The sequence below is a fragment of the Lupinus angustifolius genome, chromosome LG14 (assembly GCF_001865875.1).
Source record: "Lupinus angustifolius cultivar Tanjil chromosome LG14, LupAngTanjil_v1.0, whole genome shotgun sequence".
NCBI classification, from domain to species: Eukaryota; Viridiplantae; Streptophyta; class Magnoliopsida; order Fabales; family Fabaceae; genus Lupinus; species Lupinus angustifolius.
The window spans coordinates 15,137,111-15,159,349 of record NC_032022.1 but is presented as its reverse complement, the minus strand read 5'-3'; the positions used below and the strand labels follow the sequence as shown (position 1 = coordinate 15,159,349).

The following is a 22,239-nucleotide window of genomic DNA, read 5'->3' as shown; positions in this document are numbered from 1 at the left end:
TAAAACATACTTAGGACAATCGAGCTGGGTCTAATTTTTCTACTTGTTTTCCTCCTAATAATGGAGAGAAAACATAATGGCATGGGTCCACCATTTTTTTCTTTTCTTCATTCTTTTCACTGCAATCAAACAATGGAAAAAATTATTTTCCTTCATTTATCATTCTCATCACTTTCTTTCCTCACATTTTCATGCCAACCAAACATAGCCTTACCGTTTTTGCTATATAATGTATAATTATTCTTCAATATAATTCTATATACGAATTATTATTTTTATTCCACTTTTTCATTTCTATTTTGATGTAATTTCTAGTATGGATTGAATGAATTTAATTTAAACAAATTATATTAGAATTTTATATTATTTAATAATTTCTTAAAGTATTTTTATTATCTTAATTATGAAATAAGAGCAAATATTCAAAATAAAAGTGAGTTTATTAATGGGTTAGTAATTAAGTCATATCAACTTTTTATGGTATCTAAAAATTTCTTAAACTCTGATATATTCATTTAAAACGTGTTGTGACTAGTTGCTTCGATTTTACAGTTGTTACCCACCTCTTAATCTTGCTAATAATTTACCGTAAATAGTGTCTATGTACACTTGTTGTCGCTGTCTACATTCAATGTTTCACCGATCACATCCATAATTTACCGACATATGGATATAGTCTCTTCCTAGTAAGTCAATTTTAACTGAATTATTACACACAAAAAAGAAATAGTTAATGTTACATATTTCAATCATTTAAAAATATTACAATATTTATATTTTTACCGTTTTTAATTTTTAAGTCAATAAATTTATAATGTAATATATATATATACTAACATATAAAAGTTTATACATGATTAATGTATTATCCATCACTCAAATATGTTATTTTTGTTTAAAGAGATAATGACGATTGAAAATGAATAATAATAGATGATATAATGATAGTATAAAAACTCTTATACTATTAGTGTATATATATATATATTTCTCATAAAGTTAATGGAAAAATTATATTAATTACTCATATTATTTCATTATTCTATCCTCACTTCCAACATTTTACAACCCACTACTCTATCCCATTAAAGATTGTTCTTTGGAAATGTATTACAATAAAACAAAGTAAAATAAATAAATAATATATTATAAGTTTTGTACAATGTTATGATCTACTAATCATATGTAATCACTATTGATTTTTCTTTAAAAAGTAACTGCAGTGAATGATGTATGACAAATAAATATTATCATTATTATTATCATAAAATATAAATCATAACTAGATGGGTAAAAAATTAGATTCATAATTATTTGTTAGTAACATATATAACAATTATGAAATTTATGAAGAAAAAACTGAATGACCAAATGTATGACAGTACAATCCACAATTAGTAACATATATAAAATATAATTTATAATTTGTAACTTACATAACAATTTAGTAAAATATACATATATTAATTAATAACATATATAAAAATATAATTTATGATTAGTAACCAACATAATAATTTAGTAACATATACATATATTAATATATGTTAGTTTCAAATCGAACACCACAAAAGTTTGAAGATATGTTCTAAATCATAAAGACTTTAGGAATGGAACACATATATATATATATAACAATTTAGTAAATAACACCACATATAACATTAACATAACAACTACAATTTAGTAACATATATAACACTATGATTCACACAAAATTGATAATTTAAGTAACAAAATTTCTCGAAGAAACCAAACAAAAATACAACATCATTTATAGTATCTATTTCTTTATTTTATGGTATGGTTTAATTCAAACTGTTACTAAATTTCTAAAATCATAAACTGAACATAAGCAGTTTTTTTAAAAAATAATTAAAATAAATTGTAAAATTGAATCACATTTTATGATTTGGTTCAGTTCCATTAGTTTTACGGTTTAAATTGAAAACATGTACACCTTGTTATAATTACACCCCATGTGTTCTATACCTTTTGATTTTTCATTTTATTCATTTTTTGTTTTTTATTTTATTTTTAGAAAACCAATAAATGTTTCCACTTTATTTATAACTATTATTCTTTATAATCATTCTTTTTCACACTTCATTTTTCAATTTATTTTAAATGTACTTTTCAATGTGAATTAAATAAGTTATATTAATTAAATCATATCAAATTTTTACATCATTAAACCCATTCTTAAATATAAATTATGTGATAATCCACCAACAAAATATTGGTCTAATAGTATAAGACTCTGCTAGAAAAATCAAAAGGTAAAAGTTCCACACCTAAGAGCGATACTTATTGGAAGGAGTCGCACACAAAAATGATTAGTTCCTTATATTTATAGAGTAATTGAATACCAGCTGTAGTCCAAAAAATGTGATAATCCTAAATATCAAAAGTTATGAAAATGGAGGAAACAGTTCTTAATTCTCTTTAATGTTGTTGCACATATTGAAAAATGTAATTTATATATTGATATTAAAGTTATATATAAACTTATCTCGATCTACTCTTTATTTTCTCTAATAATAATAGTAATTAACTTTTCACACATTATCTTTATCCAAGATAAGAAACATTAGAAATTATTACTAATATCATCTTGATTTTTAAAAATATAATTACTCCTTTTGTTCCTTATTATAAATAATTTCATCTGTATAATTAAGTGAAACAAAATGTAATATATTATAAAGATAAGTTCAAATAGTATAAAAGTTAATATTTATTCATTATTTTTGGTTCGTTACAAATTGTATCAATAGTTCTAAAGAGATGTTTAAATTACTCTTATACTATATTGTAATTATAACTAACATAATAAATAGAGAATGATTTTTATACTATTTGGACTTGCCTTTATAATATTTTACTTAATTTAATTACATTCGTCACGATTTTTTGTTTAAGAAATTATATTTATCTTTTCTATAGGGGTAATAAATGTAATATATGTACAAAAATAGGAGTGATTTGTGTAAGTTTAAATAAAGGGTTGATTACATAATTTCACTAAAACTTAAGGTAGGAATATAATTTACTTAATAAATTATTATTTTTTCGTTATCATTACCTTGTTTGACATTATTGTATTAATGATATTAATATTTGTGAATAATGAACAATGCATTTACTCGACCAATGTACCTATAAAACCTTCTATAAACTAGAAGTACATATATCCTAAAACAAAACAAAGGAAATGGATATAACTTCTTGTGATGTGATCATGTGTTTAAAAGAAATATAACAAATGTTTTCAGAGAAATTTTACAACTTTAGTTTGATTAAAAACCCTAATAAAATCTCTCGTCATTATTCCCTGCCATTATTACATGACAAACAAAATTTAATAATCCACTCCATGCAGCAAGTGTATATATATATATAACAAATGATTCAATTACAGAAGTAGTTATCAAGGGTTGAGTCCTCGAGTTAAATATATATATACACATGTGTTATTAGGATTTGTGTATAGAAGAAAAAAATATAAGAAAGAAGAAGAAGAAGGCACAAAGAACTAATAATATAATATTGAAGAATTTAGATACATACTCTTTGAGTTCATGGACCATCTGCACGGGAAATAATTGGTCATTCTCCCCCCAGATTATGAGAACCTCCTGAGTAAGAACATTATGAATGAACCATAATAAGGATCAGATATCATATTTAATTTCATATATAGTCACTATATAATACGAGTATATGAGTTATAGGTCTACTTGTTGAAGAGGTGAAATGTTTGAAGTGTTTTCTCTTCCAACTGATATCCCATTTAGAAGCTCCACCTTTTCTTTCTTATTTTCTGAGTATAATGTCTGCAAGAAAAAACATAGAATTAACTTGTATTATGTTTCTTATTTTTGTATACTCTTTTAACTAAGCTTAATCTACATGAATAAAGTCTTAGTTATAGAAATGATAGTGATAAAAATCTGCAACAACTGCTAGAAAAAGTGGATGATGAGTTACTTACCACTTGAGCTCTTTCCAACAAACTCACATTATCACTTTTCTTCATGTTTACACCTGAGCTCGCTATTACCACTTTCTCCACCCTTTCTTCTCCCAGAATTGGAGTTGTGGACGCCATTGCCATATAGCCATAGATAAGAACTAAGGAAGCTTTTTTATTTTTAGTCGTTTGGTTTCTGGATTTTTTGTAAAGATAATGAATGGGTTACATGTATAGGTTAGCTTCCCCATATAAATGTAGATAATGTCTTAACTGTATATAAATCTTTGCATTGAAAATGCATAAATATTTCTCTCATATCTTATTTACTCCCGTTACTTAACATATTTAAAAACTTTTGATTCTTACCTTATTTCAAAAGTTTTTTTCATTAAAATTTTAATTAATTTGACATATATTAAGGAAAGTAATTAATTATCTATCGATTATGCTAGTTTATACCATAATTATGCTTATTATCTATCAATTATGCTAGTTTGTTGGTAATTAACCTTATTATGTAATAGTATAATATATTTTTAATGTGAGCGTAATTTTTTTATATTTAGTATATTATTCATCATTTATATATATTATTTATATTTAGAAGGCAATAATAAATAAAATATGAAAAAATGATATACTCAACAGTTAAAATCTCTTACAAGAATACGATGATATATGAGGGTAATTGGTTGCACTGCTCTGTGATTATTCTAATAAAAAACCTTCCCCTTGGGAACAAAAAATCAGATATTCTTCTCTTTTGTTTTGATTGGGCCTCTAGCTTCTATGGACTCTGTATAAACATATGTTTGTGGTTCTCATAGAAACTCAACATATATCTTTAGCAAACTATAGAATGGTTCATTCAAAAGTGTCTTCATCTAAAAGACAAGCCTATAAGAATTCTCTCCATTATCTAGGGCATCTTTTTACAATACTCTTTGGAATTTACCTTACAAAATACAAAAAATATCAACTACTATAATGAATGTGGTTGCTCTAGTTTCTCAAAATGCTGCAACATTAGCTTGTCCACGTGTTATAGAATATAAGAATTTTAATGTCCAAAACATTGTTTAAAAATAATAAACAAACATAATTGGTCGTCATTGATTTCTTAAGGTAAGGGGATTTTCTATGAGGGGAGAATCGGAAGAGGAATAAGAAACATTGTATATATACACATCGATTTTTCCTTCCCCATTAATTATAAGGTGGTCTGATAGTTATGATAAAGAATTTAAAGAATGAAACAAAAAAAGTTGTGAGTTTGAATCTCACCTGTAACAAAATACTAACATCGACCTATAACAAACTTTAAATTTGTACTTTTTTATGGCCTCACTCGATCTAGTTTAGACATATTATAATTTAATAGCTTATCAAAATAGTGCAAAAAATAAAAGGGATTATGATTCTAGTTTAAATTCAAATTATTTTCATTTTACAAAATGCAAAAAAATGTAATTTTTTTAAAGGACCTAAGCTACCTTATAATAATGAGGCATTACCCTATTGCCTTTTGTTTGAACATTTCACTTCACCTACCGCAAGCCCTAGATACCTCACTGTTTTGATTACGACCTTCATTAACTGAAGCACGTTAAGTATTCTTATATATGGAGATTGGAGACCATGATCTAATGCATTTGATTGATTTTTTTGGTTTCATCCTCGAGGCAATCCTGTTCGAGCTGGGAATATTAACATGTACATGGGGCTAACCTCCTGGCGGATATTTTTTCTATCCACAAGACTTGAACCCGAGACATTGCTTAAGGGAATCAAACATGTACCACTTGAACCAACATTCATTAGTATTTGATTGATTGATTAATATTAATTAATTTGCTTTGATGCCTATTTTATAGTTCTTTAGGCGAAGGTGTTTAAAATTGATCACGTTTGAGTGTTTTTTACTAATTTCGTTAGTGCTTGCACGTTGAAACTTGCAAGTGGCAACTGAAGTAGGTAATTTTTGTTTTGCACATTGGATAGTTGCATGTTTATAAGAACATAAGTGGTCTCAAGACATTAAAATCATGACATTTGTTTTATTTAATTATTTTGTACAAAAAAACACCTCTAAAACTAAATAAAATAATATATCACATTTTTATTGATTAAAAGATACAAATTACCTGGTGTGAGGAAATACTTTATTTACTTACAAATATTTTCACATTTTTTTCCAGTGTCATCTTTTAAAGGTAACAATTAGTGAGATCACTTAAGTCGTTTTTTCAAATAACTCAGACTTATTCACGCTGGAGAACTACTATATATTATAATTCTTAAAGCTAATGTATTTTCATGATGATTAGCTAAAGTACTTGTTATTTACAATTTATATTCAAACATTTCAAACCAAATTGTGACCACTAAACACTTGGAAAGGGCAATTAAATTGTCAACGCATGACGCAATGATTAACCTTTCTATAGCTTCCATTTCCAAAAGAAGGTTTAGAATTTTGGCATATTTCCCATAAGAATTAGGTTGTTTGATTCACTCTTTCTCTTTGACCTTCTTGGCAAAGCCCACTTTTTTTATCTCTTCTTTTGTCAATAGGTTCAATATATCTTATTATCTAAATACTTTTTTCTACCAATTACATCTTAGTCTAATAATTTACGGTCTAATTGGATTTCCTAAATCGATAGTTCGATTCTTAGGAGTGACACTTGTTAGAAGAGATAACCATAAATCCAAAAGGAGATTAATCATTTACCAAAAAATATGAGAGAATATTCTTGGTAGGCCAAAAAAACTATTTCTTCTCCGTCCTTTGGTTGTCTAGGCTGCATTTGTAGTCTTATGGCTAAACCAAAAAGCTAAGGAGTTTGGTGATTTTTATTGTTTCAAAATCCCCGAAAATATCTTTTTGTTTATGATGATAAGACTTATATATATCTACCATATTCATATCCTAATAAATAAGAATGTTATAGACTTTGTTCTTGTTTTAATTAATACCAATTCCATAGTCATACTCAGAGTTATTCCAATTCTAGAAGCTAGCCATACATTATAATCTCATTATGAATTTTAAAGTATATTATAATTGTCGGATTGTCATGTCTGATATTGACATCTTAACAGTTAACAATCCAAAGGAACATCACCTACCAAAAACTGAGAATTGGAAAATATCAATTGTGATTAAAGAAAATTAGAAAACCATGTATGTGTATGTCAATCATTATAATAGTCATATAAAAATATAAAGTATGTGACATAAAAATGTAATAAAAATCATTCGTGCATGCAGCAAAAGGGGTAGTTAGGACTTAGGACTAAGGGAATGTATATACTACAAATTTCTCAACTTTCCATCTTCTATGTTGTCTTTATACTTTATAGTATACTACTACATTTGAAACTTGAAAGCAAGGATTTTGTATTTGGGGCATTAAATGATGAGTTCTAAAAAGAGTAAATGGAAGTTCTTTATCTTTATCTTAAGTTGTGGCAAGATAAAATGCACTTTAGAGGAATCAGAAAAACAAGGTTCATTCCAAAAGCTATGTTTCTCAGATATAAGCCTTTCTAGCTCTATAGAAGATCTTTCCATTTCCCTAGTTGGTTCAAGGCTTTACACATTCACTCTTGAGGAGCTAAGAGAAGCAACACATGATTTCTCATGGAGTAATCATATTGGTGAAGGTGGATTTGGACCTGTGCATAAAGGTTTTGTTGATGATAAACTTAGGCATGGTTTGAAGGCTCAAACTGTGGCTGTGAAACAATTGGACTTGGATGGTTTCCAAGGTCACAGAGAATGGCTAGTAAGCTTTTTCTGAATAGCCATTCAATATAGTTTTTCTTTTTGTTACCCTATAATACCTCAGTTGACATGCGACTTCTCAGACCCATGAATATACTGAGCTTGCCACTCATTAAATTTAAATACATCTGTAGTATTTTATTCCCCTCCAATGGGAGCCTTCTGCGACTCGAACGCGTAACCTCAGGGATAAATAGTCCATATTAGTCACAAATCAACTTGAAAATACTTCACCAAAAAAAATCTAGGTAATGAAATATGATTAATGGATATTTGAATGATACTAGCTTGGAACTTATTTTGTTTTGTAGGCAGAGATTATAATTCTTGGACAGCTAAGGCATCCACATCTTGTGAAGTTAATTGGGTACTGTTGTGAAGATGAGCATAGGCTTTTGGTGTATGAATACATGGCTAGAGGCAGCTTGGAGAATCAACTCTTCAGAAGTATGTTTTATTTATTTATTTATTCTAAGTATGATCAATTATTATCAAGTAGTTGAAAAAAAAAAGGATACGTAGAAAGAATGATTGTGAGAATATCATTACTCTTTTGTTTCTCGATCTTTCCTCAAAGGAGTGAAATAGAGTAGAAAGTCGCTGGTTCATATCATGTGTCTACGTGTCTGATTATATCAGTACTTAGTTGATAAAGAATTTTACGATCAAGATGGCTCCATGATCGAATAATTATATGTTGTTTATGATTGTTTCAAATCCAATGTTTTGTATTGGATTGTGATGAGACATATCTTACATAAGTACTAGGGATGAACTTATATACCATAAATCAAGCCTTTAAGGCCTGCTGCTAATTGTTTTGTTCTGATACAAGCAGGATACTCTGCTGCCATGCCGTGGTCGACTAGGATGAAAATTGCGTTGGGTGCGGCGAAGGGTCTTGCCTTCCTTCATGAAGCAGATAAGCATGTAATATACCGGGATTTCAAAGCATCGAATATCTTACTAGACTCAGTATGTTCTCTTCTGTGCAATATGCAGCTATGCAAATCTGTTGAAGGATGATGTTGTTGCATCTCCTATATCAAATCAAGTTTATGAATATCAATTTTCTTCAAATCCAGGATTACACAGCTAAACTATCAGACTTTGGGCTAGCTAAGGATGGACTTGAAGGAGAAGACACACGTGTAACGACGCGAATAATGGGAACACACGGCTATGCCGCTCCCGAGTACATCATGACAGGTAATATAGACACAAATAAATCTTCTATGGGCTCAATGCCTATTAGGTACACAACATAATTGCTCAAATACTCATGAGTCATTAAAGAAACAAGTTAAAAAGTCAAGGCTCTCACTACATTTTGAAGTTATCTTAAGATTTTGATCAGAAGCAACCTTGTTTTCTTCCTATAAAGTTCACCGAAATGCCTTATTCCCGTAACACGGAGATTCGAAGCTAATTCATTTTTCGATCGCAGGCCACCTTACTACAAAGAGCGATGTGTATAGCTACGGAGTTGTTATGCTGGAATTGCTTACAGGAAAAAGGGTAGTGAGTAATAAGTCAAGGTGTCATGGACAGAGAAGCCTGGTGGAATGGGCAAGACCACTATTAAGAGATCAAGGAAAGCTGCAGCGTATCGTAGACCCGAGATTGGAAGGGCAATTTCCTACGAAAGGAGCTATAAAGGTTGCTGCATTGACTTATAAATGCTTGAGCCAACACCCAAATCCAAGGCCAACTATGAGTGATGTGGTCAAGATATTAGAGTCACTTCAGGATTTTGATGATGAGTTCATTGGACCAATTGTATATGTAGCAGTAAGTGAAACCAGCCACTGAGATTAATACATGCTGCCATGGTTGCAGGAACAGATAAATTAATGTACATAAAAATATAGCAGATAGCACAAAGGCAAAAAAAGCTATTTAGTGTTTGCTATTTTGATTTGTGAGAGTTAACTTGATATTCATAATTATGAAGCTGAATTGAAAGTAACATAGATAGAAACAAGCTTTTCTAATGTTATAGGCAACAATGTAAAAGCATTTGATGACTATATGTACTCTTATACAAGTAAGGTTAGATATTATTACGTGTAAAGCTAGAATAATTGTATAGCAGTATAGTATACACATTTGAATGAGGTGTTATCTAAATAGTAATAAACTTCCTCAGAAAAACATAAAAAACAAAGCTATTGTGGTTTGTTTCAACTTTCAACATTTATAGCTATAGAGATGGTTTCTGATTCAGTATAATAGGCAATTAGGACCTATGATTTTTGGTTACCTATAAGGAAATTAGTTCTTTTTATGAAGGACAATTTTTGGTAAAGGCGATATAATTGTTTACATATTTAATTATGTTTTCACATTTTTTAATCCCCATGACAAAAATATCCTACAAAAATTTAAATGTACTATAAATTAATCAAGTCCATTAATTATAGTATATAGTTATCTTCTCATAGGTAGAATGATATAACATTATAAACTCATGTTAGAGGGTATTACTTAAGGAAGAAAAATATATTTTGTACATGAAAATGATAAGTATTATATACAAAGATGGGTTGAGTTTGATTTTCCAATATTAATTTGCACAACTTATAGCATTTCTTAAGGTTTTGCTAACCATCAATACCTAATACCTAATGACATTACTTAAAGAAATCTTAAATGCAATGTAAATCTTGGAAGTAAATACATTTAATGTTAAGAGTCAAACTTTTAGATATTTTAAGACTGATTTTATATTTGGAATTCCTTAAGGACATTGGTTAACAAAACTTATTTTTAGAGACAAATATCATCTAACAACTTTTTAAGATCCCAAAATTTCTTTGGAAAATGCACGAGAAATTAACTAATGTCCGATTATATATTTTTTCCAATGTAATAACATAACAAGTTAAAGACACCCATCAAGAAAACTTTTTTTTATTTAAAAATTCAATAATTTATGATATAACAAATCAAATTATATTTATTTTTCACTTATTTTCCATGTTTTATATCCACACATCTCAAATTTATCATAAAAACCAAAATACAACTAAAATTTATCATAAAAATATTTTTATTTCATAAATAATAAACCACTACCCATAAAATATCAAAGGAATCAAAGTTAAAGATGTGAGGAAACTTATGGTCACAAATCCCAATTAAGTATATTAATTATTTACTTGGAGGAGGGTAGATGTATTAATAAATGAGAACTCATTTTTTGTCCCAAAATGTATATCATTCTATGTATTCTTTTATTATTATTAGTTAAAAAATATAAACTTAATTTACATTAATTCATGTTTTACTTTTCTAACGAATGAGAAACAAGATATACAAACTTTGGAATAGAAGAGATTGTTCCAATGATGATATTTTAAAGAGAAAGAGAGAGGTCAAATCTAGTGGCCAAAGTCTTGTTTAATATTTTGTGGTGCTAGTGTTCATTCGTATTGGGTAAGAGTCTTTCAAACACAAAATTAAATTTACCAAATAATAATAATAATAATAATAATAATAATAATATTAGAGGAACAGAAGAGAGAAGGAACAAACCCTCATAATCTAAATCATACTCCTCATACTTACATTCAAAGCTCAAATTTCCACTAAATTAAATCAAGTTTCAGCTCCACGTTTTCTCTCTATCTTGATTTCTTTCATTTTCCCATGGATCTCTTTAATTTTTTTCGCAAAGGTATAATTTTTTTTTATGTATAAATTTCAGATCTTTGACTAACCCTTCTCACTAATTTATCATTATTTTGACGTAATTTTCAGCTTCTTTACGTTTGCTTTGTTTTCTAGTAATTGGGTCTGTTTTATTATATTTTTTTGAGGCGTTGAATTGCTCTCGATCTCTTAAAGTTTGCAGCTTCCGTATTGGGAGGTTGTGTTTTTCGCGTTCTCATGGTTTCAATTCGTTATATCAGTTTTGTTGGGGTTCTTGTTTTATTCGGGTTTGAAACTCCTGAATTTCTATTGTTTTTAACATTTTTTAATGGAGTTTATTGGGAGTATTGTTTAATTCATTTTTTTTTATTATTATAACACTTTCAATTGTAGACATCGAACAAAATTTAGGATTGTAACCTTGTCCAGTGTCTTATTTGTTCTGAAATTGATCATTGTCCTCCAAAGCACTTTTCTCTTTGGGGATTGTAAGATTTGTTATAAATTATAAGTTTTGTAAACCTTGCATAATAGTCCCTATGTTGTTCAGTTTAGCTTTGCATGATTCACTCACAACTTTTAGTAATGAAAATGGGCAGCTATATTTGCTTGCACTGATATTCAGCATAATTAACTATGCCTCTTATAATTATGCATGATATGCTCCACTGTCCTACATTTTGAGTTAATTATTTGGCACATTCATGTTATCTGGGGTGATATTGAGTTCATTTGTCTAGTGAATATTGTCTGACATTTTTTGTGGAATTTTTATTGATCCCGGGTTCTTTTTTTATGGCAGTTTGGTTGATCAATGAGCAGGATCAAGTTGGGTTTGGTTGAGTCTGACTGGGAACGTGCCGTTATTGTTTATTGAGCTTATCTATGTTGTAGTTATTTTGTCCATACTGTAGTTAATAATGAACTTATCCAAGAAAGGACCTCACACTGATGCAAAACTAGGCATTCCAAACAAGGCAACCACTTTGAATCCAAATGCAGCAGAGTTTATTCCCTTTTCACTCCGATCGTCGCTGTCTAGAACTACTAGCTCAGTTGATTCAACAGCCAGGGGAGCTCTCGGGAAAGCTGTTGTAGATCGAACAGAATCATCCATTTCAAATAATTCTGATGATGAAGTGCACCAATACTGGCGATGTCAGCTCCCTGATGATATCACCCCTGATTTCAAGTTCACGGGAGAAGAGGAGTCCCAGGGTCTGAACGACCTCTCTTTAGCACGCTTATCCATACACGGCGACAATGAAGCCTCAGTGTTTCCTTCTTCTAAAGGAAGTAGATATATATTAAATGAGCATGATGAATTATCTCAACAGCTCATTAACGACAATAATTTTGTAGATAAATTACGGTTTTCCAATTCAAGCTACAGGGAGGACCTGCCTTCAACAAACTTCCTTAGCACTTCAGCAAAGCCATGGGATATGCCAATTGGGAGTACCGGCCACCATGTTAGCAGTGGTCAAGAGGGGCTTACTTATGATGACTACTCTGAACAGGGATTCTTAAATGACATTTTGGTTGAGAATTCAATTATAGATGATACTGGTTTGAATCCCTTGGAGTTTTTAGCTTCTCTATTCCCTGGTTTTGCAGCAGAAAGCATAATAGAAGTTTACTATGCCAATGGATGTGATTTACATCTGACAACTGAGATACTCAGTCAGTTAGAGGTAGTTGATCTTCACTTAATAACCGACTTGTGGTTAAATTGTGGTTCCTTATAACTCTCCTATTATGTGTTTGCCTGTAAGAATGTATATGTTCAGTTATATTTATGTGTGTAACTATTCCTAGCATATTCAATATGTTTTAGTAGAATACTACATCTGATGGGATGGATGCTAAGTATTTAGAGCGATACCTGTGGCTTGTTTTGGCAGGGAAGAGCAATTTCCCCATAAAGTTCTGAAGTGATTCAGGTGCAACACAGCTTCCAGTTTCTAATCCAAGTTGCCCGGTATTGGGGGAGTGGGTTGTTAGAGACTTATAGATAATCTTACCCTTTGGTCTTGATCTGCATCTTTCTGAGTTTGGTTATGTGATGTTGGTCCACTGTCATTTTGTTAGAATATTGTGCGATACATAATCTCTTCTGGCATATGATCAAGTAGTATACTTTGTTGTCCTTTCCGTGCTGTCATTTTTTATCATTAATTCATTATTACTTATCGCCAAGGCGCTTTATACTGATTATCTCTTTTATATTCACCCCACCCTACAAATGTGTAGCTTCAAGTTGACGGTAATTTCAACCAGAATCTGAATTCCAAGACTTTGTCAGCTCCCAATCTCGGTGCCATGGACTTTCCTGCACTTACTTCTCCAGATGGCCAGGCTCCTTCTGTAAGATTTGCTGTAGATAGTGTTCAACAAAGTGGCAATCCTTATCGATCGCCTGACAAAGAGATGCTGTTTTCCAAATCTAGCTCTACAGTTCCATCTGGAGGTGCTGTTGACTTTGCTTCAGCTGTTAAGAAGCTGGCTACTCAGGATTCTGGTATTTGGAAGTATGATAAAAATGGTTTTGGTGATGTTGCTATCGGCTCAAGTAGGAGTTCTCATGTTCTGGCCAGTGGCTACTATGGTGGACATGGGAGAGCTGACTTTGGCGATAGGTTACAAAGCCGTGGCTCAGCTCGGGCAGCTCCTGTTTGGCTTGAAACCGGTGACACTGTTGGTAAATAATTGTGTTTATATGCTTCGATTTGGGATAAGTTCCTTGTAGATTTTGTTATTTAAACAACTTTGCATGGCAGCAAATATGTATTCAGAGATGCGGGAGGAGGCTGGTGATCATGCTCGCTTACGTGATGCATATTTTGAGCAGGTGGGCCTGAGTTCATGCTTTGAAGAAGTTAATGGCAAGTGAATGAGAATATAAAGTCATGATTTCCCTTGATTTTCTAAATCTTTTTTTCCTCCCGAGTTAGTCTTCATTTTAGTTTAACATCTCTCTTTTTTAGAAGAATTTTTTTAATGACATATAACTACGGATAATCAAGTTGGGACAAGATAGGGCGAGTAGATTTAATGAAAGGAGCTTTTGGGCTGATACAAAACATGAACATGAATGAACAATTAAGTCCCTACCAAAACCATCTGTTATTGGGCGTGTTTTTGTTTGACCTTACATTTTGTGTTTTAATAGTTTAGAATTTGAAAACAGGCGCAGCAAGCTTATCTTATTGGCAATAAGGACCTAGCAAATGATCTAAGTGCTAAAGGGCAACTGCACAACATGCAAGTGAAAGCAGCTCATGGAAAAGTTAACGAGCCTATTTACCACCAGAGGTTTGTTCTTCCTCAATGTTTTCGTTCCTCCTCTCCACCCGAGTTTTAGTTTAGGAAAATATCTGCTTTGACCTCATGATACAAAAATTTTCTGTTGATGAGCTTGCTCTACTCATTTTCCTCTTAAAACATATTTTCTTTTCAGAAACCCAGTTGCTCCAGATATGCAGGGAAACGAAAGGGGACACGAGAGGATAATAGATCTGCATGGATTACATGCAAATGAAGCGATTCATGTGCTTAAACATGAATTGAGTGTGCTGAAAAGCACTGCCCGAGCCGCAGAGCAATTTTTACAAGTTTATATTTTTGTTGGCACGGGTCAACATACAAGGGGTTCTCGCATTCCTGCTAGACTTCCAATAGTTGTACATCGATTTCTACTCGAAGAGGGCCATGACTTCACAGAACCTCAGCCAGGCCTACTTCGTATTGTGATATATTGAGCCAAGTATAATGTGTACAAGTTTTTGATACAGTTAAAAGTCACATGTAGACATTGTAGTCATTCTTGTATCTCTGTATATGAGAAGTAAAAGCACTATCCAAAAAGAACAAAAAAGGGTTAGGGGAGAAAAAGAAAAGAAAGAGAAGGGTTGTAGCAAAATTGTGTCATTAAGGTTTAGTTGCAGCAGCAGATTGTTACATTAGTCAGCAGGTATCACATCAACCCATGTTATTATGGGGTCATTTTACGTTTGTTAATCTTGTACTCCAAATTTCACTTCTTTGTTAAATTCCTTTTTCTCTTGACTCAGAGGTAACTAATTCAATTACACGATATAAATCAGACTTTGCAAATTAGATTCAATGCCAAAGAATCTAAAAACATGTTTAGTAACCACTTGCACTTTCCATAGTTCTATAAGGAAGGTTTTTTGTACCAGAAAAAGTTATACTAGGAGGCTTTCTACTAGTTAATTCAGGCACACCTAGTCTCACAGCATTCTATTTTCCAGAGAAATGAGGTGAAATCTGAAATGCTTTTTGACAAGGTTTTACATACATGTTTGCCACTTGATTTCTGAAAGGGAAGTAAAAGCCTTGATAATGACGAAATATACTTATAAGATGATTTTCAAGATTTCATTTTTCCTTCAAAAAATAACTCTCAATCATACCCTAAAGGGTATTATAAGCCAATTATGTGTTTATTTGACGAAAAATAAATTGCAACATTATATGGTTAGAGGAGATTTAAAAAAAAAAGTTTCTAAATTATAAGCCAATTGTACATTATCTATGTATAATTTTATATCCAAAACATAAACAAACTTGTTCTGATAAAACTAACTCATGTAATGGGAATCAATCCGAACCCAATGTAATAATTTGAACACCGAACAAATTGGGCCAACGCTGAGGCTCTATGTTCTGACTCCACTTCTTTGAAACATTTCCTCGAACACTTGCAAGGCATACTAAAATGCTTCTCACTCGAATGCTTAAATCAATGAAGAAGCATTTCAATGCACCTACGATTCAATATCCCGCTCCAACCAGAAGTGGGTTTCAGAGTCGATGGATGACAACAAGTAAACGCGTCCAAGACAGAAGCAAAAAGAAAAGGGTTCACGACCTCGAAGTCGCAACAGAAAAATGGAAGATAACTTCGAAAATCTTCTTCTTATTAGAGATTCTAAAGCAAGAACCAGAAATGGTTATTCCCGTTCGCTCCCTCAATCAATATCGTAGGCAAATTAATCTTCCCAAGCCACATAGGATCTCCGATTTCCTTCGAAAAACACCCAAGCTCTTCGAACTCTATAAGGACCATAACGGTGTGTTATGGTGCGGTTTGACACGTAAAGGTGAAGACTTGGTTGAAGAAGAGGAAAGGGTCATTAATAATCACGCGGATAAAGCTGCGGAACATGTTACTAGGTTTTTGATGATGTCGATTGATAAACGTCTTCCTTTGGAAAAGATTGCTCATTTTAGAAGAGATTTTGGGTTGCCAATGGATTTTAGAACCAATTGGGTGCATAATTATCCTCACAATTTTAGAGTTGTGAAGTCTTTGGATGAAGTTGAATTTTTGGAGCTTGTTAATTGGAACCCTAATTGGGCAATCACAGAATTGGAGAAGAAAGTGAAGGGTATACCTGAAATAACTGAAATAACAACCCCATGTATGCTTTCACTTCCATTCCCTTTGAAATTCCCTGCAAATTATAAAAGGGTATCTAGTTATGGTAAAAATATTCAACTTTTTCAGCAAAGGCCTTATTTGTCTCCTTATGCTGATGCAAAGGGTCTTAAGGCTGGTTCTTTAGAATTTGATAAAAGGGCAATTGCTGTTATGCATGAATTGCTTAGTTTTACTATTGAGAAGAGATTAGTAACTGATCACTTAACTCACTTTCGTTGGGAACTTGTGATGCCTCAGAAACTTATGAGGCTTTTGCTTAAGCATTGTGGAATATTTTATGTCTCTGAGAGGGGGAAGAGGTTTAGCGTGTTCTTAACCGAAGCTTATGAAGGTTCTGAGCTCATTGAGAAATGTCCCTTGGTTTTATGGAGGGAGAAATTGTTAAGCCTTGTTGGTTATAGAGGAAGGAAGAAGAAGTTTGAAACATTCAGCGACGAGTCTGATCCGGAAGATGATGATGGTTTGATACAGAGTGACTCTGAAGTAGGGAACTTGGATGTGGTACTTGAGCAGCAAGATACCATGGACTATGAGGATCCTTTACTTGATGATTCTGAGATGAATGTGGAAGAGATTACATGTGCATATCAAAACCTTAAATCTTGATGAGGTTTTTGTTGTAATTCAATTTTGCCTTGAGATAATTGTGTATTTTAAAGAAAACACCCTTATGATTGTAGGCATGATTACTTATTAAATGAAAGTATGGCATAATTAAGTTGCAGAGCTCTATCGTTGTTCTTTACACTATCAATGCATATATATTATGCTTTATGTCTATTTTAGATTTACATATATAATATAGAATAATGTTTGTTGTTTAAGAATTTAGATGGCCTTATTGTACTCATGAATGTGTCAAGTACAACTTGTGAATTACAGAAAACTGAACTAGCTATGTACAAATTTGAATATTAATATCTTTGACAATTGCACACGGTAGGGTAACATTATAGGTTAACCTCTCCTTTACTCATAAAACAGTAACCATGCATGCAGAAAGCACCTCATAACCGTTGCATGCATTTGTGTTATAAATACAATGTTTGGACTTTAAACCTTCACAAATAAATAAATTATCAATGGCAAATCAAAATCCCTTACCCTTTGTGTCATTGATATTCATAACATCATTATTATGTGTAACTAGCCAAACAACCGAGTCTCCTTCATGGCCACTTGGTGAACTAGGACGAGTTGCTCAAGATGCCATTAGCATAACAATTTCTGAGATGAACCATTCTAAAGCATTCATAGACTCAATTCCAAATCTTAAATGCTTAGGATATGTGGAAGGAGTAAATAGTGACCAACTTCTTCAATGTGTGAGAGGCTTAAGTGATGGCATGAGTAATGTTCTTAATGAGTTAAATAAGTTGCAACAATTTGGTGTTGGGTCACCCTTTTATGGTGGCACCAAGGTGTTAGAGAGTATGGTTAATGGTGTTATGAGCTTCAATGATATGTGCCACCGTGCACTACAAGAGGACTATGTAGACAAAACTATTAGGGTCATGCTCCATAGGAAGCTAGAAGATATTATGCTTCTTACCAATGATGTCATATTTCGTGTTTCTAGGCTTTATTTTGACACTAACAAGGTTAAAAGGAAACCTTAGTATATATGCATAATATATGTATATGTATGCATTATCTATCTTTTACACATATATATATATATATATACATATATATATATATATGCATATATATATATATATGCATATATATATATATATGCATATGGGTAAGGAATATTTGCATCGCACTTACCATTATCAATCTACCATCTTGTTGTTATTTAATGAATAAATTTTCTAAAATTACTTTGGAATATAGATATTTGTTGGATTATTTCATCATGTCTATTCAGCAATAGTAAATAAAGTTATGTCTTATTTTTTATTCTTTGATTTGCTTGGAATTTGTTAATATTTTTATTACTTAAATATGTTTTTAGTCTAAAACCAGAATTTTGTAAAAATTTCTTGATAGTCACATATGGATGTTAGCTAAATCAAGAGAACCGAAACTTAACAAAATAAATTATAGGAATAATTAAAATAAAAAATAATTCACATTATTAATTCTGCTTGCCTCTTATGATATATTTTGCAAGCCTTATTCATTATAAAAAAGGAGGGGAAAATGGGAGAGGGAATATAATAATAGTGTCCCAAACCCCTATAACTGAAAGAAAAATATAATGAGAGCATCCAAATATTTGATGAAACTAAAATAAACAATTATTGTCACTCTAACCAATCCTCATCCATGCCTTCAATATCTCCAATGTCCATGCTGTGTACAGAAAATAAAAATATATAAGTATCTACCCCAATTCAATCACATAGAGAATAATTACATTATTATTATTATTCTTATTCACCTACCAAAACTAAAAACCACAAAACAAATAGTAGCTATAATGGGATAGTCAAAGAAAGCCAAAAGTACTTAAAAAAGAGAAAAAATAAGTAATAGAAAGGAAAGTTTAAATTACATATTACTTTTTATTATACACCAAAATCTGATTGGATGGAAAGAGTTAGAGACATAATTTAGGGACTGATATGATAAATACTTAAGTTATAGTCGACATGCATAAAAAAAATTATTTTTAAAAGTGTATTTCTAACTAGACTTTAATATCTATATATAAATATTACTTTTAATATTTGAATGTATAATGATAATAGATTACGACCACATATTTTTCAAATTTATATCAAAACTGTAGTGGTCCAACTTCACAACTAGACCTAACACTAGAAAACCCAGAGTGAAAGAAACATATACAACAAGCTTAATTGCATGGAAGGATAACAATATATGGACCATAGCCACAAGATTCCATTTGAAGGTTTCACCCACAAGCTACTCAAATTCATACTAAAAAAAGAACCAGACAAGGAAATTACTTAGTATTCAATGGCTATTTCACATCACAATCTAAGTAATTATTAGGACATTTAATTGTATGGAGGCACATGTAACACGTCATAGTTAAAGACAAATACATTTTATGGTTTTTAATGCTATCATTTAAAATTAAATTTAATTAAATTAAAATATTAATGTACTGTCAAAATCTTATTGACTGTGTTTATATGGTTTCGTCTTCGTCCAAGTCATTTTCTTTAAAAGAAATGAAGCATTCAAAAATCAATCAATTATATCTTATAATGTTGTTGTGGAGAAAATATGCAAACTTTTTTAGTGTAGCAAAAAGGTGAAACTCCTCTATTCCTTTATAGTCCGTTCAGTTTGCAAGTTGTGATTTGGATGAAAATAAAGAGAAATGGAAGATTTGAAAGTCATTACATATAATTGTGAGATGATTTTAAAGCCTCATATATTGTTCATTCCACTCTAAAACTTAACTCGCAACTGAAGTAGAATCATGGAGATGAGACTTATGTTGAACTTACCAAGGTAAAGTAGAATCTTGGAAGTAATTCTGAGAGCACTGTTCTAAGCAGCTCCCATTTGCATCCAACCAAGGTGGAAACTCCACAAGTTCTTCAAAAACATGGCATGACCCATCTTCAATCTTGGCTTCATGTGCCCCGTTTTCCATGTTTTTCAAGAACTTGAACCAACATGCTGATTTCACCAAACTCATAGTGTCATTCCATTCCATTTGATATTGCTCTCCTAATGATCTTATCTCTTCCATGCCCTCATCATCCATGGCTGTGTGTAATCCTCCACTAACCTGTGTTGAGGCACATGATTGAATAGAATCTAGTACCAGTGAAGAAGACCCTTCTCCAAGTGCTGAAGGAACTTCCTGATCAGTGACAACAGAAAGTGGAGGAGAAGATGAGGTTGTGGATGAGTATGAAGAGGAGAATGATGAGTTTTTGAGGTGAAAAGTAGTAGTATCTATGGTGTTAAAATCATGAAAATTGAGATTCAATCCTAAAGTTTGACTTGGAAGTATGAAATTTGGGTTATCAGGCATAAGGGTTGGTGGTGCAAGTGTAGAAGCAGAAGGGTATGTGTAATAATTTGAAGCTTGTGGAGGAGGATATGGTGAGTATGAATGTGAAAAACCATTCATGTAATTTGTAGAATTGGTTTTGCATGATGGGTAAATTCTAGGATTTCTCTTAGACTTGTATCTTCCATCTTGGTCAAAACTAGGTTTGTGGGAGTAATTGAATGATATTAATGGCTTTTGTTGCTCTTCTTGGTTTTGTTGTTGCTGTTGTTTTTGTTCACTGGCTTGTTTCATAGTTGCTCTGTGATATTTCAAGGCAGTGACAATTTCCCTCCTAGCTTCTGCCATATTCAGAAGCTTTTCTTGATAAGGCCTGCTAGTGTGAAGTCTCCTCCTAACTTGTTTTTTATGTTGTTTGATTTGTTGTGTATTAGATTGCTTTGCTTCACAAACATCACCATCCACTACAAGATCTTGTTCTTTTGGGTTCATGGTGTCTTTTGTTTTAGAAGTGGTTACTTCTTTCACTTATATAATACTATTCCTTCTGGCTTTGTATCAACTTTGGTGTAGTTAGAATTGAGAAATGAAATGGTAGGTTGGTGGAAACATTGGGTTATCTTTCTCATAAAATTCTGAGGGACAAAGTACAAGACAATAAAGAGGTAGATAGTGATCAGAACAAAGTGCTGGTCCTCATGGATGGTCTCATGAGCTTTATAAATAGGTGGGTAGGGATAGTATCTAGGCCCTATGGCCTTAAAATATTTTGGACTTTAGTCTACAAAATAAATGTTGGACTTTTCCCTTCTTTGGCAAACAGCAGCAACCTATGTTTGTTACCATTTTATTACCCTCTTTAAATGCATTACTCTCACCATGCCATATTTTACTTCAACAATAACACCAACTTGTATAGTTTTTATGTGTATTTTTGGCATACATAATATTCTTCTACATTTTCTAGTTTATTTTTATATGCCATATACCCGTATATGTGTCAACATAGTTGTATAGTTTTTGTTCCACCCCGAGTAAATTGGAGGAGTACTCACCCAAAATCCTCATTTCCCTAATCGGTCAAGTTCTGGTAGACCCTACTTCAAGTATCATTAATGCAAATTTGTAAGCACAACTAATGCAGCTCTAACCTGTTACTAATGCGTCGCTGACATTCTACCTGCTACGTCACCTACAAATTCTACTTACCCCCGACAGATCGACAACTTAATGTACGCTTACTATACTCCTACCGTATATGCTGAATTACAATCAACCAATACCCAAATGTCACGTTAGTCATCCCAAATACTATAAATAAGAGGCTTCCATAAATGAAGTATCATTAATATCATATTCTCTCATTTATTACTTGCATTCATTATTTTCTACTCTCATCTCTCTCA

At 31.6% G+C, this 22,239-nt stretch overlaps 4 protein-coding genes and 1 long non-coding RNA gene across 8 annotated transcripts; 4 read left to right on the top strand and 1 right to left on the bottom strand.

The window, feature by feature from the left end:
* On the top strand, positions 7,125 to 9,890 carry LOC109326701. The gene is made up of 3 exons (XR_002105279.1): positions 7,125 to 7,137; positions 9,606 to 9,776; positions 9,815 to 9,890. It is a non-coding gene; the product is annotated as an uncharacterized LOC109326701 (long non-coding RNA).
* On the top strand, positions 7,318 to 19,546 carry LOC109326698 (putative receptor-like protein kinase At1g72540). Of its 2 annotated transcripts, XM_019559443.1 has the most exons (6): positions 7,318 to 7,767; positions 8,078 to 8,213; positions 8,605 to 8,741; positions 8,852 to 8,975; positions 9,214 to 9,621; positions 19,515 to 19,546. In XM_019559443.1, the coding sequence occupies exons 1-5, from the start codon at positions 7,396 to 7,398 to the stop codon at positions 9,576 to 9,578; spliced, it is 1,134 nt and encodes a 377-aa protein (XP_019414988.1). In that variant the 5' UTR covers positions 7,318 to 7,395; the 3' UTR covers positions 9,579 to 9,621; positions 19,515 to 19,546. The 2 variants fall into 2 exon arrangements, with proteins under 2 accessions (XP_019414988.1, XP_019414987.1); XM_019559442.1 differs by lacking the exon at positions 19,515 to 19,546 and having other exon boundaries at positions 7,329 to 7,767; positions 9,214 to 9,640.
* On the top strand, positions 11,254 to 15,494 carry LOC109326696 (polyadenylate-binding protein-interacting protein 7-like). 3 transcript variants are annotated; one of them, XM_019559440.1, is made up of 6 exons: positions 11,254 to 11,445; positions 12,223 to 13,114; positions 13,680 to 14,121; positions 14,201 to 14,271; positions 14,611 to 14,735; positions 14,881 to 15,494. In XM_019559440.1, the coding sequence occupies exons 2-6, from the start codon at positions 12,341 to 12,343 to the stop codon at positions 15,179 to 15,181; spliced, it is 1,713 nt and encodes a 570-aa protein (XP_019414985.1). In that variant the 5' UTR covers positions 11,254 to 11,445; positions 12,223 to 12,340; the 3' UTR covers positions 15,182 to 15,494. The 3 variants fall into 3 exon arrangements, with proteins under 3 accessions (XP_019414985.1, XP_019414983.1, XP_019414984.1); XM_019559438.1 differs by having other exon boundaries at positions 11,256 to 11,445; positions 13,674 to 14,121; XM_019559439.1 differs by lacking the exon at positions 11,254 to 11,445 and adding an exon at positions 11,541 to 11,637 and having other exon boundaries at positions 13,674 to 14,121.
* Positions 16,020 to 17,628, top strand: LOC109326697 (protein ROOT PRIMORDIUM DEFECTIVE 1). The gene has a single exon (XM_019559441.1). The coding sequence runs from the start codon at positions 16,162 to 16,164 to the stop codon at positions 17,491 to 17,493; it is 1,332 nt and encodes a 443-aa protein (XP_019414986.1). The 5' UTR covers positions 16,020 to 16,161; the 3' UTR covers positions 17,494 to 17,628.
* LOC109326699 (transcription factor btd) lies at positions 18,945 to 21,547 on the bottom strand. Its single transcript, XM_019559444.1, has 2 exons — positions 20,319 to 21,547; positions 18,945 to 19,188 (listed from the first exon to the last, which is right to left on the bottom strand). The coding sequence occupies exons 1-2, from the start codon at positions 21,323 to 21,325 to the stop codon at positions 19,140 to 19,142; spliced, it is 1,056 nt and encodes a 351-aa protein (XP_019414989.1). The 5' UTR covers positions 21,326 to 21,547; the 3' UTR covers positions 18,945 to 19,139.